Source organism: Anguilla anguilla, chromosome 11, assembly GCF_013347855.1.
Source record: "Anguilla anguilla isolate fAngAng1 chromosome 11, fAngAng1.pri, whole genome shotgun sequence".
NCBI lineage: Eukaryota > Metazoa > Chordata > Actinopteri > Anguilliformes > Anguillidae > Anguilla > Anguilla anguilla.
In genome coordinates, this window is record NC_049211.1 from 27,264,846 (window position 1) to 27,283,948 (window position 19,103).

The 19,103-nt window shown below is 46.4% G+C and overlaps 1 protein-coding gene and 2 non-coding genes across 3 annotated transcripts in view; all 3 read left to right on the plus strand.

The window, feature by feature from the left end:
• Positions 1 to 1,382: 1,382 nt before the first annotated feature.
• trnal-cag lies at positions 1,383 to 1,465 on the plus strand. The gene has a single exon. It is a non-coding gene; the product is annotated as a tRNA-Leu (tRNA).
• A 489-nt stretch (positions 1,466 to 1,954) lies between these two features.
• Positions 1,955 to 2,036, plus strand: trnas-aga. The gene has a single exon. It is a non-coding gene; the product is annotated as a tRNA-Ser (tRNA).
• Positions 2,037 to 10,140: 8,104 nt separating this feature from the next.
• Positions 10,141 to 19,103, plus strand: part of itga5 (integrin, alpha 5 (fibronectin receptor, alpha polypeptide)) — a 46,694-nt gene continuing 37,731 nt past the window's right edge. Inside the window, exon 1 of the mRNA XM_035382762.1 lies at positions 10,141 to 10,567. Within this exon, the coding sequence (XP_035238653.1) occupies positions 10,371 to 10,567 (197 nt within the window). The 5' untranslated portion in view covers positions 10,141 to 10,370. The remainder of the gene's footprint in view (positions 10,568 to 19,103) is intronic.

Below are 19,103 nucleotides of genomic sequence, written 5' to 3' on the forward strand. Positions count from 1 at the left end.
ACGGTTTGCTAGGAGTACTGTAATTGTGCTCTTACTGAATTGCCTGACATTGTACTCATGAGAACATGATGTTTGGCAGAAGATGTGGAAGTAATTTTGCCCAAGTCTGTACAGAGAAGGCAATGTTAGTCTATAAATATGAAGGCGGTAACTTAGCCAGCAGATGCAAAGCTGAGGTCATAGGCCTGCATTATTTTTGTATCTTTCTGCGGGCTGAAACCTTGGATTCGGCAACCCGAGTAAGCAGTAGTACAGTGCTATATGTTCGTACACTGATGTTAGTGGGACCTTTCTAAGAACACATTGCTCAGCAGTGTTACTTCAGTAATTTCAGTGTCACAAGCCAATGAACTGGTGTTTGACTTCCAAACTGTGACATGAAACAGGCAAAATCCTGAGCACTCATAACAATGTTAGATTAGGAAAAATCCAATCTGGCAGCTGGTTTAGAACAGTCTACTCAGTAAGAAAATAGAAAAATGACCCTTTCAGACCAGGAATAAGTCTATCCTGCTATTTTCACACACAATGACCGCTTTCTGTTATTTTTGGAAAATTGCAAAAATAAATAAATAAATAAAAAAGACAGCTGGATTTAAAACATCAGAAGCAAATTATAAGGAACACTGAGCCAATTTATCCAAAATAGCCAACGCTGGCAACCTACCAGCAAATAACTGTGCTAGAGGCTGTACTGGGAGCCTTTGCCAGCAATAATAATAATAATAATAATAATAATAATAATAATAATCCACATGGTGTTTTATACAAAAAAGATACTGGTAGGTATAGGTAAAGAAAGAAAAAACAAATAATGTGTGCATGAGTGTGTGCATTCCAACACTCAAGTCTTTGCTGGACCAAAAACCCATTTTTTCCAAAAGGAGAGAGGAACAATGAGGAAATAAAAGTGAACCCCTGCAGTCAAACTTTTGTGGAATAATTATGGAACAGCTTAATTTAGTATTTTCAGCTCATGCCGCGGGCTACTTGAGTTACCTTTCTTTTACAGCCAGCACAGCATGCACAGAAGCTGCTGAGGTCTCAGCATTTGGTGGGGAGGGTGGGGGTGTTGGTCAGTGTCCCAAAACTGTTCTGCAAAGGCTAATATTTTCCACAGGCCTGTTCTGAAGTCGGTTGCTGCTTTATTAAATCTACTGACTGGCTTCACCGCTTTGACGTGTCTGCATGCTTACGTCAATCAACCCCTGTGCAGAACTACGGCATGTATCACAGCATAAGCAATACCCAAGATTAAAAAGAAGAAACTGAAGGAGAGAAATGAAGTGGGTCTTGTTCATCAGATGAATGCTTACAATTAAACACAGAATGTAAACCAGTATTTAAATATCTATACTTGAAAAGGTATTTGTAGTGCCCCAGTCAGGATGGCCGAGCGGTCTAAGGCGCTGCGTTCAGGTCGCAGTCTCCTCTGGAGGCGTGGGTTCGAATCCCACTTCTGACAATGGCGGGAAGCCTTTTCCTTTGACCAGAGCCGTAGTTAGAAAAACAGTTTGTGTGGTAACCGAATTTAAGGCTCAATTAGATCGCCACCAAATGAACCCAAACTCTAGATGAATGGAGGAAGTGTCTTTCCCCAGAGTGTGATGAAGTGATGAAAGCTCTTACAGCTGAAATCTCTCCAGTCAACTCATTAACGTGCCATTCACATGCAACTTTCCTAAAGAACATGCTTTGTCCTCCCCTCAGGCAAATTTGTCTCTGAGCAATGGAAGTAATATAAAAGAATATAATCTTCTCATTTTTTAACAAAAATATTGTCAATTTCCCATGTTATTTGTTGTATACAGCCTTTATTGTTCATCTTTACTAAGGGTGTCGATAATTTTTGTGGACATTGTACATCCGCAGCCTAGCAAGTGTTGTTCATTTTGAATTACAGTTGTGTTTTTTGTATGTACTTGTTAAGAATAACTTTCCCACAGCCATGGCAGTAGTCGTGGCCGAGTGGTTAAGGCGATGGACTAGAAATCCATTGGGGTTTCCCCGCGCAGGTTCGAGTCCTGCCGACTACGTGATGCATGATCTTCTTGTAGCTGATTTTCTTGTAGTTGATATGTCAGTATCCTGCAGAAATCTCTTCAACTACGCTCTCTAGTTCCAGTCAGGAGTCTTAATAACAAAAAGAGCAGAGATTGTGTGCTAGCTGAGTTTCAGGCTCAATTAGATCTCCTGCTGTATTCAAGACAAAGCCTTCTCTGTAGACTGGGGCTGGAATCTCTCTCTGACAGTACACAAGTCTTTTTCTTTCGGGTAATTATAGTACTGCTTCTGGACATGCTTTTGGTCATCTTTCAATACCTTTAAAGCAACATTCAGAATATACAGAGAAACAATAGCAGACCACAATTACATAACATTTTACATTACAGGCATTTGGCAGACGTTCCTATCCAGAGCGACGTACAATCAAGTGTATAACCAAAACCAGGAACAGGTGTGCTGAAAACCCTAGAGGGAAGTACAGCTCCAAGTGCAGGGAACGAGCACGTAGTTTAACTTGGACCCTGTAGGTTAAACTCTGTGTCTTTACCTGCATTTCAGTGTCTGTGCTCTTACAGCAGACCTCATTGCCCCTGTCCCACCAAACGAACCCAGACTCTGGGTGATTGGAGGAAGTGTCTTTCCCCAGAGTGTGATGAAGTGATGAAAGCTCTTACAGTTAAAATCTCTTCAGTCGATTCCTTAACTCGGCATTCAAAGATCACATGCTAATTTCCTAAAGAACATGCTTTGTCCTACCCTCAGGCAAGTTCATAGGGCACTGCTGCAAGGACGGCTAAAGCTACATCACTGGGATTCTGTAGTATGCCAGAATGAGTATGTGTGAAAATAATATAAAAATGAAATCACAGTATGTGTGCATCACTACAAAAAAGTGTGTTTCTATGTACGTGTGTTTTTGAGCGTGTGTTTAAGTGTGTCACAGAGTGAGTATGTGTTTGTATGCATGTGTTTGGATGTGGTTGAGAGAGTGTTTGTTTCCCTGGTTGTATGTACGAGCAAGTTTTTGTTATGCATGAATGTGTGTTTATTTGTATGCATAAGAGACAAAGTGTGTTTCTACGATGGTATGTTTACGAGACAGTGTGACAGTGTTTGTATGTGAGAGAGAGCATATGCAACGCATGTGTGTGCTTGTAAGAGTGAGAGAGTGTGTAAAGGTATAGATAAAGAGAATTGAGTTGGAGATACATGAAGTGTGTATATGTACGTGTGTGTGCAAATGCTTTTGTGTGCACACATGCATTGTATAAACGCAGTGTATGTGTTTATGTGCGTTTATGAATTTATATATATATTTGTGTCTGTGTGTGTGTGCGTGTGTGTGTGTGTCTGTGTGTGTGTGCATGTGTGTATCAGGGGAATGTGTATCTGTCTCAGGCCAGGGTAGTGAGTGTGGGAAAGTAGCAGAAGGACAGGAGCGGGGGAGTGAGAGAAAGAGAGATGGGGGGGAGGGACCCCCTGGGCTCCTCTCTGTGAGTCATTACCCGGCTGCTCTCACTGTGCCCTGTCACACTTGGCCCTGAGCTGCATGCCTCTCCGCTGGACCTCACCACATCCACTTCACAAGGACAACACAGCGCGCCCAGGAGGACCAGCAGGTCACCTCACATATACAAATACTGCCATTGTTTTGGTCATGCCAGTTTTTTCAGTGCAGTGCAGTTTCAAATTGTCAAAATATACATGTATATCTTTGAGGTTACAGGAATCTTTATACACATGTACATTCCACCTACGCTGAACCCCCCCCCCCCCCCCCCAACACACACACACACATGCACACACTCGCGCGAGCAAACACACACTGTGTCAGTAAAATCAGGCTCTGTGTAGCCCCACAGTTCCTCCCTTTAGAGAGATCCACTGTGCAGTCTGCACAGTCTGAACTTCTGCTGAAATCTATGTCCTTGAAGCCCAGTATGTGGCGCTACAGAGCAGAGGCAGCCCCAGCAGGGACAGCTGTGCGCTCACACCTGGACACCCCAAATTCTTCCTCAGGCCCACTCTGGCCGCGCAGGGCGGAAAAACGTTCCCCGTTTTTACAGCACTGCATTCATTTTTCAGGCTCTATACGGGACCTCAGACAGGTGGACGTGCGTGCCTCCATGTCTCTTTGGGGGCTGTTTTGACGAGGTGTCCGGACACAGAACAGTTTGGATGATGTCATTGTCCGATGATATTTCACTGAAGCATAGCTCCCCAAAACCCCATGTGAAACCTCACTTACTTTTTTTATTTTTTATAAAGCTGCTGGACTGTAATGGTTGACGGCCACCAGGGGTAAATATTTTATGCCGCAATAAGTCTGAAGGCAGGCGTTTGTCATGACATTACATTACAATCCATTGGCTGACGCTCTTATCCAGAGGGACGTAGAGCATGATTTATCTTTTAATGGAATAGGTGTGAAGCAGCTATTCAGGAATACTGATGATAATAACAGTATATGACTTCCCAATTGCATTCCAGCAGAATGTCTGTACATACAAATGTCCAGAATTTAAAAATAAAACTTGCCTCTGTGCAAAGAAACGTTTTAACTGTAGAGTTAACTCCGATGGAGTTATTGCTAAATATTACCTATAATAGAAAACACCTAGTCCCCATGAGACTCTTTATGCACTCTTGTGGTGAATCTACATTTGCTGTTTTGATCAAAAAATGTATGCTATATTTTGACAGACCCAAGATATCTGGTGTCCATAATAAAATTATATTCTCTTAAATGTATGCTATAGTAAATACCAAATATATATTTTTTCAAGAAACATAATTGAAGGGAGAACAAGTTGTCCATTGTAGCGTCCATGTCAAAATGTCATTCCATTGTATCCATTACCTTCTATTTATTTTGTAAGAGTGTAAAAGTCTGGCTTACAGATCCCAAATAAAACCTGTGTAAACAAAGACACCAACAGTGAAAGAGGGTCTTTAACTGGGGTTAACAGTGAGCACCGGCAGAGGCGAGGCTCTGTGGCGTTTCATTGGTAGGGTCATTAATTTTACGGGTCTAAAGCACAGAGGTGGCGGTGATTAACCTTGGCTTCCAGCTTCTAAGGAGCTAAAGATGTTGCCATGTCCACAAACGAGGCAGGTTTCAGATTGCTGAAACAACATTTGATCTCTTTTTGCTCTTTGTGTTTAAACAAAACCTGCACAGTAAACTCTTCAGTGTTAAATCATCTCTGACAGAGTGGTTTTTAGTCAAATTTTACTCGCAGTAAAATAAATTCAGAGTAACCTTGTTTCCTCCTGGACCAAAACTCTGTTAGATGTGGAGTATTGCCTACATGAGTAAATATCAAGCGAATTCCCTCTTAAATTTTTTATGTTTAACAAATGGGCATGGCCCACATTTCTCTCCGTCAATTGTTATTTATTTTTTTACATTTTTAAAGAATTTCCGGGCCCCGCATTCACGTCTTTCATCCCTAACAGAAAGAATAGAAACAATGAGAAGGAATGGCCTTTCCGTCTAGCCTAGCCCGGCCCAGGTCATCTGGAAACTTCTCTCCTTAATGGCCAATCAACAGCTCTGCTCAAAATATCAGGGGCAATCAGTAGCACCTCCCTACCCTTCCTCTCAAGAAATGGTGAAAGGGGTGATAAAAGAAAAAAGTAAGAATGGTTACAATGAGAGGGTGAGAGAGAGAGAGAGAGAGAGAGAGAGAGAGATTGGGTGAGTACAAACAGGAAGTGCAGGTCAGTCTTTGCATTGGAGGAATTTCCTGTCTGTAAGATGTGTATCGCTATAGTAGAAGACGGTGATGGGTTGGGAAGGTGAGGAAGGGGAATGGGTCAAAAGCTTAGTTCAAGACCTGCAAAGACAGTCTTGGACTGACTGCAAGTTTTGGCTCTGAGCAAAGAGCCAAAGGGGGAAAATGAACTTTTACAATGCATATGACTTCAAATGGTGTAGTGCCGTAGCATCATCAGTCCAAGATAAGTGTCTGTTTTGCACAAACAAGTGGATCTGCAAACATAGCAACAAGCACTTGTTTTTACTTTGTAGAACTTCTTTGTGCACACAACCCATGCTGATTGGCTGGCGCTGATTGCTGATACACACACCTACGTTCCCCTGCTGTGCACATGCAGATAATCTGCCTCGAGCACTGTGTGATTGAGCCCAAAATAACAACAGGGCCTTTGTGTGACTTAGGTAATTACCAATCAATTAAAGGTGCTGATAGCCCTTTCTGTCTGAGGTGCTCACACACAGTCACACTGTCTCAGCTACCCCTAAACTCTGCTTATGATCATCTGATGCACCTGAAATTTCAAATGAAGGGAGTTCAGTGCCTCACACATTGGGGGTTTCACAGTCACCACTTTGGCAGGCTTTCATGCCTCATGTATGTTTGAAAGCCAGACTCTGTAAAGCAGATCTCTAGAGGCTGCGGGTTCAGATACATACTAAGAAGATATTGGCCAGTCCTTACTTTCATGGTGCGTTTTACGGTTCTGTGTAAGTATAACCCCAGTGCTAGCCCATAAGGTGCATACCACTGGAGCAGCAGAAGAGTGTTGCCTGCTCTGCTAGGCATTTAAGTCCAAAAGAAAGACCTCTGCTTGATGTCCAGAGGGCAGGACTTGAAAGTGCTATTCTTGTGTTGTTCCAATAAAGGGAGAGTGCCGAGCCGCTCAAGTTACTTCTCTGAGACCCAGTTGTCTGGATGAAGATCCGCAAGGGTCACGCGTCCCCCTGTGTGTGACCTAAGTTTAAAAAAAGACAGCCAGCTGTTTGGAAAGCTCCAAACAGGACCTCAAACAGGCCCGCAGTGTTTTGTTGCACTCTCGCTTGGTTTCCATGACAGCGCTGTGTGATGTCACAACCAGGGCGGAACTCTGCAGGGGAGGCATGAGCTCCACCAGCAGACAGAGAGAGAGAGAGAGAGAGAGAGAGAGAGAGGGGGGGGGGCACTAGAAGGATGCAGTGTTGGTGGACAGCACCATGCTCCACAGCAGAGAGGCAGGTGCGTCGGCAATGCGTCACCGGGGACCACAGCTGCCAGTTCTCAGCATTTCATTCTGCCCCGTCTGGACCCAGCCGGCCAAGGGAACCATGCGTAAGGTGTTCAGACGGGAGGGAACTCTTATCACTTGCTTGCGACTGTTTGCGTCACCGCCTGCCCGGACGATGAATCAACACCCGGACTGCAGACGGCAGCAGATCTGAAGAGCACACCTGTGTCTGAGGTGAAACCCAAGCTATGGACCAATAAAGGAAAAACAAACAAGATGTTTGGGATGGGTTATTGTAGGTTTGGCGCATGCTAATATTCGAAAAATAATACTGTGCTTTTCTGTACAACAGTTCTGTGTTGATAGGAGTCCCCTCGGGGATGGTGTATGAGTCAGATCCCTGTGGCCTAAGATCATATCTAAGTGTGATGACTGATCTGCTGATTGCTGTTTCCCCTCTACACAAACAGAGACAGTAATGTGGCCACTTTGAACCCATTTCTCCACGGGGGAAATAGCGAGATACGCTTCGGGCAGTAAAGCGCCCAGACACCCCACAATTAGGGGGTTTGAGTCACGACCTGCCACGGTCCCCAACAAAGGGATGGGAGGTGTGTATTTGTGCTGCTCTGTGAATCTGATACTTTTACATTGAATGGAGGCGATGAAATCGAAGGGCAAAGTTGAATGAAGGTGTAGAACTGGGTGGTGGTGGTAGGGAAGGGTATGGAGGTGGAGGGGGTTTCCAAAAGACTGAGATTATTCTGATTGGCCCAATCAGTACCATGTTTCTGATGCGGAAGGTAAGGTCAATGTGGAAGATGCACACAGGCGCGCGCGCGCGCGCACACACACACACACACAGGCTTGATTTGCAGCTGCCAGAGTCAATATGATATTTAGGCTAGTCAGTGTCAGCTGTGAATGCCCCCGTGTTCAGTGTGAAGTATAAATATTTTTGAGAATTATTATCTGTGGTATCCATTTCAGTGCCCTAACACCAGCGTGTTAAATGAGGCCTCCGTGCCTTGGTGAATAGGGCCTGGCATACAGGGCATGTGGGATGGCAGACTGTTTAAAAAATGGACTTCAGTACCTCACTCTTTAACATCATTCTTTAAGAACGACAGCCTATTCATGGCACACAACTACGGCTATGAAGACACAGAATAAATCTTTGCAGACAAACAAAATTCTCTTTTCAGATGCGTTTTTCGATCTCTCCTCATTATACATGTTAATGATACCTCCCTCCCCCTTCCATCTCTGCCAATATGCCCAACCCCCACCAACCCCTGTCCGTGAATTATACTGTGTAGAACACCCCCCCTCCCCTGCCCCTGCCCCCTTAAGGAATGACTGAATTTCAGAAAAGAACAAATGGAAGAACATTCTAGCCTTAAAAATGAAAACGAAAATAAAAAACCTGCCCGACATCCAGTCATGTTACCCATGTAGCACATTAAAGTCATATTAGCTGATCTGTTCCTGTTTTTTTTTAGCAGAATGTGTGCCACGCGTGTGCTGGACACTTTCTTTTCTGATGTCCCATGAGTTGCCCCATTTCTCAACAGTACCATGCAAAACAAATGATAGAAATTGCATTTGCCCTGGGGGGGCTAAAGAACTCATTACTATTGGACACAGATGTACGAATAAAGGGCCTATCAGTCACCAGAGGGATATCTTTCAAAAAGTGACAATTCCGTTTCATGCTGATAACTCTGGATACCCAAAATTCCAAACAGCTGATGATAAGCACAAATAAAATGTATTGGGTGTGAGATATACTCTTGTGGAAGATTAGTGGGTAAAATACTTCATTTAAGAAATGTTAGAAAACAGTAAAATGCTGTGGGTTACTGAGGTATTTCAAATACATGGTTGACCCAGGTCCAATGAATTGTGAGCAAACAAATTGCAAAATGAAAGAGTCAAACAGGAAAGAAATGTTACAATAGTTCCATTAGTGACCACCCTCTGCATACTGCTCTGGCATCGGCATAAGTGGCCGTGCTCATGCACCTCCATAGCTCACAGGCTGTATTTGCGCTGGAAACGTGGGAGGCAACTAGACAAGTTCAAGATCAGTGCTGGGAACTCTCATCGTCCCAACAGCTGTGAATTTTCCTGCTGTTCTAATTTCATCCAACTCCACACTATCCCACACCTCAACCCACTTCCCAAATGGACCTCCACCCCCAACCCTTCCCTCCTGGGGAAAACGACTGCTAAATTTAATAAATGTAAGCACCCAGCCCTGCCGTCATCTCCCCGCCGCTGCCAAACCTGGCCTCTCTGGCCAAATCCCTGGGCTAAGACTGATTCAGCTAAACCAACACACGCTAATTCCAGCAGCCCGGTGGCTTTACTAATGCCTGATTTTAGCCATGCTGCGATCCTTTGAGTGCCGCCGCTCTCCGCGTCTGTGCGTCTCCTGTGACTCAGACCTTTTAAAATCGTACAGGGGACTCGAGATCCAGCATTCTCTGCCATCCTCCGTGCTGCGTCAGCTCCTGAGCAGAAGCGCAGACTGCCCAAGCACAATGACTTCTTTTTACTGTCCCCTTATGTAGACTGACTGACTAGTCTGTATTCTGTTCTCTGAATTAGCTTAGAGTCATTTATGGCTTTCCATAAATAATATCTACCACAGGTGCTAATCACTGGTATTAATTAATCGTAAACTGTAACAAATAACCTACTGAGCTCTTTAGCATAGATGTTCAAATGGGCGGGACAATTCTTTTGCAAGCAAGCTATTATCGTTAGTAACTTCTCTGCCGCCTGTCACCGGTCTGATGAAGGTATTGTATTAATGAATAAGAAATTGAAACAAAAAACAATAATAATTACAATAAAACAATTAAAATTATATATGGAAAACGTAAAAATGCATTCAAACAAATGCATATACTTTTATCAAAGACTTAACCAGCGAAAAAGACTATGTCTAACAAAAACTCTGAATAACAGCAACATTTTTGTGGAATGTATCCGCGTGAATTTTCAGTGGAGATTCGCCGGGGTCCGGAATGACCAAATGAGAGCAATTCCTGGATTTCCCCCTCTCCCCCACCCTCTTTTTGTGAATCGCAAGCTCCACCTCTACAGAAGTTTGCCATGAGTTAGGGAACTCCCTCCCTCCCCTTCGACGCTTCTTCAATTAGCTAAGTGAGAGCAGAGGGGACGGAGAAAGACGAGAGCAGTCAGGAGTCGAACGTTTATGAATACAGCTCGTGCGGTTGTGTATCGGCATGCAGAAGTTTAGATAGCATTGACTGGACGCAGGACACCATCTTTTAAACGTATTAAAACTATCAGCGCAGTGGTTAAAATACACGAAATAAGCCAAGTGGATTCATCTAAAAACAGAGATGGGCTTAAAGCGGAATCATCTGCCAACTCCATCAAATTCAAGATCTCGGCTCAGTGCGCTGCTTAGTTTATTGATCGCGGTTCTGCCGCTGTGCGCAGCGTTTAATCTGGACGTGGAGAACCCAACTGTCTACAGCGGACCGAATGGGAGCTACTTCGGATATTCTGTAGAATTTTATTTGACCAGTTCATCAAGGTTAGTGTCAATATCTCAAATGTACTTTGGCGTAGAGTCAACAAAATGTATGACTTATACTTGTAGAGGCTGAATTCGCATTTGAAGGCTGTATGGTTAGGCTACAGTTCTCCATGCTGGGGTTAAATATTTTTTCTTCGTGTTTTCCTCTACGTCAGTTTCTCAAGTCGAAGGACGATTATTAGCACACGACTGGCAACGGTTTATATTACGTAAACGCATGTAGTTGAATTCCTAAACCATCTTCGCACTTCGACGCAAACACTGGTGTCTGTTTGAATGGTAAAGTAGTGAAGAGTGGGAAAAGGACAAAGGGCTGTCCTTTCAAAGACTGAACAAAGTTCTGATGCTACCGCATTTCCCTGGTTTTGTTTGAATTCTGTTCCATTAAAAGAAAGTATTTTCTATTAGGCAAACTATGATAACTTTACAGCATTTCTCATTCCGATTTTTTCCCTTCAAAAGTTGTCTTGAGTCGAGTTTGGGTCAGCTAAGTCCCCTTTATTAACTTGCTAGCTATTGTCAGAGGTGTTGTTAATTTATCCAACTGCTCTCTTCGAGCTTGGCAGTAAGTCCCTTAGCGGAACACATTGGACATATGCTTTTCCTGTTAAGAGTTTCATTCATTGGATAGCCTACTCTCCTCCTATCATGTCACTTGTAAGCAACGTTGGTCATTTATTCAATTCAGCCACAAATGTGCGGAGAGCAGCGTTACATAGAATTTAGACTGTACGTCATTTGATCTTTATAAATATTTCTTCAATATTCTGTTTAGTAAATATCGCGATTTTGCAGTAGCCTATTTTGACATCTTTCGAAGTAAACGGTCAGCACAATTCTGTTTCCTCTCTCAGTGGGGTACCAACCCTTTGAGACAAGGACTGGATGTGCTTACTCAAATCCCATGGGGGTTCACCCCTTTTTGCGTTAAAACCTCCACTCCATTTGTTTGCTCCCGAGCAGATCAAAGGCAACTACCTCTACTGCAGTGTGAGTCTTGATAAATTCAGTATTCAGGGAGTGAGCTACCAGCGACGTGTGTCATGCGTTTTAAAATTACTTGCCTTTGTTTGCTTGCCTATACACGTGTGCTTTTGCACAGAGGATATAGCTAATAAGGCCTATTATTTTGAACTGTTACATAAGCCGTGTGTGTAAAGATGGGTTTTCAAGCCATGACGAAGTGTGAAAGCTCCATATTACTCGTCAGTCAGAAGGTGTGTTCTTTGTTCAGTGTCTAGACTGTATCCAGTAGTGTAAATTGTATTCTGCCCACAGCCCCCTGGCTTTTCTTTTCAGTCTGTTACCTGATTTGTCCCAAGTTTCAGAATCATGTGCTTCTAATAATAATAATAATAATAATAATAATAATAATAATAATAATAACAACAACAACAACAACAGCAAAACAACAACAACAACAATCGTGTGATCCCAATAATAACAGCAACAACAATAATAATTATTAACTTTAAATGGAGTTTTGATTGCCTTTAGAACCGCAAGCAATTTGTGGAGTTTGGAGTATGGCTGCGTGCGGGAGCTAACATTTTTGGCAGATTCTGCCTGTCTGTCTCAGATTGTGATCTCACGAGTAGAAGGTTTGAGGACATCCTGACCCTAAATAGTTTATCAACCCAAACACCCGGCCATCCCCTGAGAAGAAGGGAAGACTCCTGACCCTGTGATATGCTGAGGGTAGGACTGCAGATTCGCATTCATGTCATTACTGGTAGGAGGCCTGTGGCGTCATAGCTGCACATTGGGATGGCAGGTATGCCATCTGCCAAGTTATGGCTTGGCGGGGCATAGCCCATGCTTATACCGCACCGAAAGTTTAGCAATTTTCAGGGCGTCTCGCAGAAATAACCACAATGACCACAGACTCATCCCTTAAGAACATTAACTTCTGTACCTTCTGACCTCATATAAACAGACATAATTTTGATACGGCTTCACACGTCCATGCAACAGAGCCCTAAACCAAATTTTTTAAAAGTTTGAATGACCACATTCTCTTCAGATGGTAAGATGAAGAAACACATGGACAAGTTACATGAAATTGTTTAGGAAACACTGGATAGCATTGCTTTGGAATAGAGCTTGTTTAATTTGGGTGTGGTAAGACAGCCAATAGATATTCCTTGTTGTAACGTGGCCTCATTTTGATATCAGTACTTTTAATAGCAGGGCTTGAGTTTGCAAGTTTGAATTAATGACCTATAGACAGACATATTTTTTTTTGTTGAGATGATGCTTTGCAGGCGCTGCCCGCTCCAGCCACCCATGTTCCGTCAGTAGCTCTCATGCAGGAGCTCTGCCGCGCAGAACTGCGGTCTGTCTGTCTGTCTGTCTGTCTGTCTCTGATACCCGATGAGCGTTCTGAAGCCAGAGTTCAGAGCGTGTGATTTCAGAACAATTTGCAGGGACGCTCCCGTGTCGTTCCAGAGTTTGTAGTTGCATTGCAGAATAGCCAATACCCGCTAGTGCTGAACAGAACACCAGGCCTGTCTCCAGCTGTAATAATTAGCCAGAACAGGTCCCCTGTTGCGACCGGCCTCTTGCTGTGTTTGCGTCTGCCCAGCCGTGTCCCGACAGCGGGATTTGGCCAGGCTTTAGCGCTGTCAGGGTCTCCGGTTTCACAGCCTTCCCCCCTTTCTTCTCTCTGCAGTCACAGGCTGGGCTTTTTTAATGGGACTGGTAATGGTCCACATTTTTTCTGGCAGAGAGGCTCGTGAAAGCTGCATGATTTAGGATGTGACATCAGCAGACTATGTCTGTGTGTGTAAAGCTGCCCCGGTCTGCTGATGTAATTCTGTAGGGTTTTAATTTGCAGCCACCCCCCCCCCTCTTCCCACTCTGCGTGGGTCTCTGCCTTATGAAGTATGAAATCACGGTGAGAGCCAGAGTCATAGTCCATGACATCATCTGAACTTTTAACTTTTAACTGGTTAGAGACTGAGGGGGAGGGAGGGAGGGAGGAAAGGATGAGTGAAAGTCCAGGCTGGGGGGTGGTGGGGGTGGATTTGTTAATGTTGTAGATGGTCAATTACTGTGAGTCCATGGATAAGTGTTATCTCTGGGGGAATGTTCTCTGGCCATTTGAGCTGCGCAGCCCTGACACTGTGATACACAGGGCAGCCAGAGCAGCCTTGACCCATTCGCCACTCTTCAGGGCCAGCTGTGTGAAGTCTCTCTTACTCCCCCTTTTTCTTTCTTTCTTTCCCTCTCTCCAGTGGTCTTTATTGGCATGTCAAATATCCAGTGTTGCCAAAGTGTCTTACAAGAACTAGAAAAATGTGACTGGTCCTCCTTCCCCTCTTCTCCCTGTACAGAAACAGTACACAGATACAATACAATACAACCTTTATTGTCCAACCAAGGTCAATAAAGACAGTAAAAACACAATTTAACTGTATAATGCAACAAATCACGTATCAACACAATACTCAGGGACAAGAACAATGGATGTACACACTTTGCACAGTTCACCTAGCCTTTTTCAGGAGGCCCATAGCTCTAGGGATGAAGGACATTTCACAGCTTTCTTTAAGCCATGGGCATCCTAAAACACCAGCCAGAGGAGAGCATCCTAGGCTTGGAGTGGAGAAGGGGAGTATGGACTGTGGCCAGAGCCGTCCTGCACACAGCTTCTGCTGTGGACCTGTCATCCTGTCCACTGTGTTAATGATCCTGGCCAAGAGATAAATGCAGAAAGGGAAATAAATAGTATTTTAAAAGAATGGAAAAAAACATCTATATAACCTCTTCCCTCTGCTGAGCTATAACCGAAAACAAAAAGCTCTTCCTGTCTCTCTTGGTCTGGTTCATGGTCTGGAGCTAAATCCCTACCTGCTTCAGTCTGTCTGAATTCTGCAGTCCCTCCCTGCCCTGTTTGAACAGAATTAGCGTAGCGGGCTGGCCGCTGTGGAAGATCACTGGAGGTAGGGCTGGTGAACCGGGGGTGAAGACCCTGTCAGTCACGCACGGGGGAGAGGTCAGCCCCAGCCCTCTGTGCAGAGAGAGAGATTGTTTAGCTCGGGGCCTTTTGAGGACGGAGTTTATCCCTGAATCAAACGTCGCGAAAACCGCCAAAGGATTCGCCGCGCTCGGGGCAGCGGCATTCAGGACATGTAAACTTTAGCGAGCGCTGAACTCCGTCTGAAAAGCCCGCCTCTCTTTGCCGTGTCGCCAGAGTCGTCCGCGTACGGGAGCGCAGTGGGGCTTTTCCGCTGCCGCGGTATGCGGTTTTACAGCCTCCTCCTGGCCCGCTCGGTTGCGTTTGAGCGTAGGCCGGGGTCCGGCCGCGACGTGCAGCGCGTGGGGTCACCCTCGATTGCACTGCCGGTCCGCTTCCTCCTACTCAAGGTCCCCGCTAAGCTAATGTTTACTGAGGACCTGTAGCCCTGTAACTCCGGTGCTGCTTCAGAGATGTTTCTGCGCCAGGTCAAATCCCCACACCCCACAACGTTCGCTGTTCTAATTAATATTATAGTATCTGTCTGCGGACTTCTATGGAGGCAGCTTTGGGCGGGTCCTCCGGAGGAGAGGAGAGGGGGAAGGGCGGGTGCTGACGGTCTATTCTTCTCCTCCAGAGAGGTTATCATTCTGCTCTGAGTGCTGCCTGGGCGCTCAGGACAGTGGGCCTTCTGTAAGTCGCTGAAAAAGGTTTGCTGTTTGGGGAAACTTTACCTGTGACCTGTTCTGGGCTCGGTGGTTGATTTATTATTGATTTACATTGTCAGCATTTGGATTGAAAGTTTTTCCCCCATGCAGTCGAGCCAGGCCTGGCCTGTCCTGTCAGATTCATGGGGCCCTGAAGCGCTAACGCTCGCTGCGTGAACAGGTTGCGGACTCCTCCAGGAGGACTACTCCTCCGTTTCTCCTCCAGGCCTCGGTCTGTGTGGTGAATGCGCAGCTGCAGGCAGCTCCTGCGTAAGGAGCTATAATGGGTTCCTGTCCTGCGTGGGTCAGTGGAGCAGACCCAGCGATGGGTATTGAACAGCTGAATCAGGCCAGTGATCTCCCTTTTGATGGCGGGAACGCCTTGGGGCTGGGGGTGGGGGGCTGGGGTTTATTATTCAGACCCCCTTGTCCTGCAGAGATAGGTAGATATAATCTCCCACTGCCATCATTCCAACTTTGTTTGCCCCTGTTAGGGGGAAAATAAAGAAACAGCACCATTTGTGCTGATAACACAGGCTCCTCTCGCTTTGGAGAAGGTTTGGGCTCCTATTGGGGAATGTGTGGGGTCCGCCCACATTGGGGAATGCATGGGCTCCTCCCACATTGGGGATTGCATGGGCTCATTGCCATTTCCCCCCCAGTTTAAGAGAGTCAGGCGGGGGTCGAGAAGGGCGCTCTGCGGGTTTCGACAGCCGGCCGGCGCCACGGGCCCCGCGAACGGAACGTCCCCCCGAGTGTGAAGAGCCCGCCCCCCTTTCCCGAGACCAGGCGTGAAGCGGCGCAGTTTAACGACCGTAGCTGCGCCACGAGCGCATTCCTCAGGGTGGGGCAAGGTCAGGAGGTGTGTGATGTGAGGGGGTAAACCCTCAAAAAAACTCAGAGCCCGCTGTTACTGTCACCGTGGGTCTCCCTGAGTGTCCCCTGCCCCTCTTTTGCGACGGCGCAGTGACGCAGCGACCCCCTGGCTGGGTTTGTCACACGTGCCTCAGCGCTATGCCGTGCATTTCCTCTCAGAAATCAGAGCCGGACCAGGGAGAATGTGGAATTAGCCGTGTTAATACTGAAATTACAGTTATGTAGTAATGGGGTGTTGAAGCTGAAACGCTCAGTGCAGCTGAAATGTTGAGCTGAACTGTGACTTTTTTATTTGAATCCATCCGGACACAGCGCTGAAGGCTGTGACACAGCTTCCTGCCACGAGACTAAACGGTTGGTCACACTGGGGGGTGCCAGGCTCATGGGTTTCAGGGCCCTGGGCCCATGTTCATAAAATGTCTCAGACATTCTCTCAGGAGATGCTGATCTAGGATCAGTTTTATGTGGTCAGTATCATAACCTGATATCATGAGCCAAAAGGCTGGACTGGTCCTAGATCAGCACCCTTGCTCTGAGATGCTTTATAAAGACGGGCTCTGGTCATCCCGTGGCTAATCCACACAAAGAGCACCTGCTGCTCGGCACTCTGGGAAACCCGATGACCTCCAACATCACCAGAATTCTGTATGGAGGGAGGGAGATTGAGGTGGCAGTAGAGGGAAAGAGATGGAGAGAGCCAGAAGAAAAAGGAGAGGGAGAGGAGGGAGAACCATATGCAGACCAAGAGGGATGGAGAGAGAACCTGGAACAGGCAGACAATACTAAGCTTTTTTTTCATAAAATATGACATGTAGATAAAACATGTGAAATGTATGCTCATAGCCTTTGTTCTTTATTGCTGCAATATATGTAAATAGTTGCCAGCAGGATATATACCATAAATTATATTAACCATGATTCCTCAAAATTCCTAAAAAAAGAAGTTCACTTATTGTATATGTCACATACTATTTTTTCAGTCGTAAAAATATGCAAGGTGGCATGTGGCAAGCGAGGCCCAAGGAGAATGGTTGTTGCGCTTCTACCAGCCTGTGTCTAAACCCATCTGGGCATGTGCAGAGCCTAGGAGGTGCGGTGTCGCGATCGGGCCCGACGCACAAGTGTGAAATGACCCAGGAGGGTGAAGCCTGGCTCACGCCTGAGACGCAGAGGCTCATGGGAGTCGATGCACTTTGTTGTATGTCTAGAATGGATTTTCCCCCCTGCTTGATTTTTTCACCCCCCCGCCACACCTTGCTTGTGACGAGAGGCTGAATTACATCATGGCGCCTAAACGCAGTGTTATCAGAACCCCTCTCCAGCTTGCACCTTGGAACACCTCCATCTCTTAACGCACATCCGTATCTGACATTCTTCTTTGGGAAGCATAAAGACAGGAAGTCTCATTCCTTAATGTGACTTACGCACCTGCTCCAGAATGGTTGGTTGCCTGGGAGCAGACAAGTCCCCCGCTGTGCTGGACAAATGTCCTTTGGGAGGAAATGCTTTCATGATGACATGCAAATCCGGTCTTGGAAGTGGGGATTGTTTATCTGATGAACCTATTTAATGGGAGTGAGATAGTGTTGGCTTTTTTTTGTTGTTGTTGTAACTGCCACCGCAGTGGGTCGGTTGGAATTTTAAGTGCAAATCTGCAGTTAGGCGGCCTGGTGCTCTCGGCCCTTTGCTTTGCTGTGGGGTCTGTTTGGTGCCTGTTCTCTCTCTTACTCTCCCCAGTGAGGCGCGCTCATTTACTCCCTCCAACCCCCATCCACCTCTGGGATTCAAAGCTGCATTCGCAGGAAGCCAGGAGTCCGTACGGGCCCTGGTCACGCCCCCTGCTGCAGACGCTTTCCCCCTGTGTGCTGTGCTGAACTGCGCAGTCTCACGGTCCGGCTGCTTTTCCCCCGGCGCAGCGCTGCGCGGCTGCGTGCTCGTGCCGCCGCGGCGAGGCCCTGCTGCAGTCGTCGACCCCCGTCCCCATGGGCACGCCGTCCAGGGCCTGGCGTGCCCGCGGCGGCGAGACCGCCAGCCAGTCAGCGTGGCACCGGCAGTCCTGGGCCTAATAGTGCTGGCACGAGACCCACCAAAAAGAAGAAAAAACCCATTTCCTGACTACTCACCGTACTGGTCCTCACGAGCTCTTAGTCTGCAGCCCGCATGACCATGTATGGATGACAAGCGGAGACTGGAGGGAGGAGGGGTGCTCTGGAATGGACAAAGCACAGTTTTATTAGTGCTAATATGCTGGGCTATGGAGGGACAGTCCTGCAGTCAGAATGTGCCTTAATCCAGTGGGCCGTACTTGGAGGAGGCATTTGACCATGTTCGGAAGCGTCTGACTGTTCTCTGAGTCTATTTGACCGTTCTCTGTCTGTATTTGACTATTCATGGACCATGTTTGACCGTTCGCTGACTGTTCTTGACCATTCTCTAACTGCATCTGACCATTCTCTGACCGTGTTTGACCGTTCGCTGAATGTTCTTGACCATTCTCTAAGTGCATGTGACCGTTATCTGACCGTGTTTGACCACGCTGTGGGCAGGCCGCCCCGTTCGCTCCCCCTCGCTCTCCCAGGCCCCCGGCCGTCCGCCCTGGCCGTCAGTCCTCCCGCAGGCTTGGCGCACGCCCAGAGTGGGAGAGCCGTTATTTCTGTTTAGATCTCCCCTCTGCGCTCACGTTTGGAGAAGTTCCAGACCCGTACGGGGGTGCAGCGAGTTCAGCCCTGGACACAGAAGAGCTAAATGAAGCTCACTGGACTCCATCCTGTGCCATAGTTCCAATTTTTTGGACTTTTCCTTCCTTTTTACATGCAACAGATATGGCCTTAATGAGATGGCGTGTTTCTGTGCAGAGAGGGTGCTGGTGCTGTGTGGGCCACCTGCACTGAGGGGGGAAGGGGAGACACTGTTGCTGGAAGGTGGTGAGATTCTGGATGCAGTATTGAGGACTTTTGCTGCCAAACAGATTCTGCTTGGGTCCCCCAGTTGT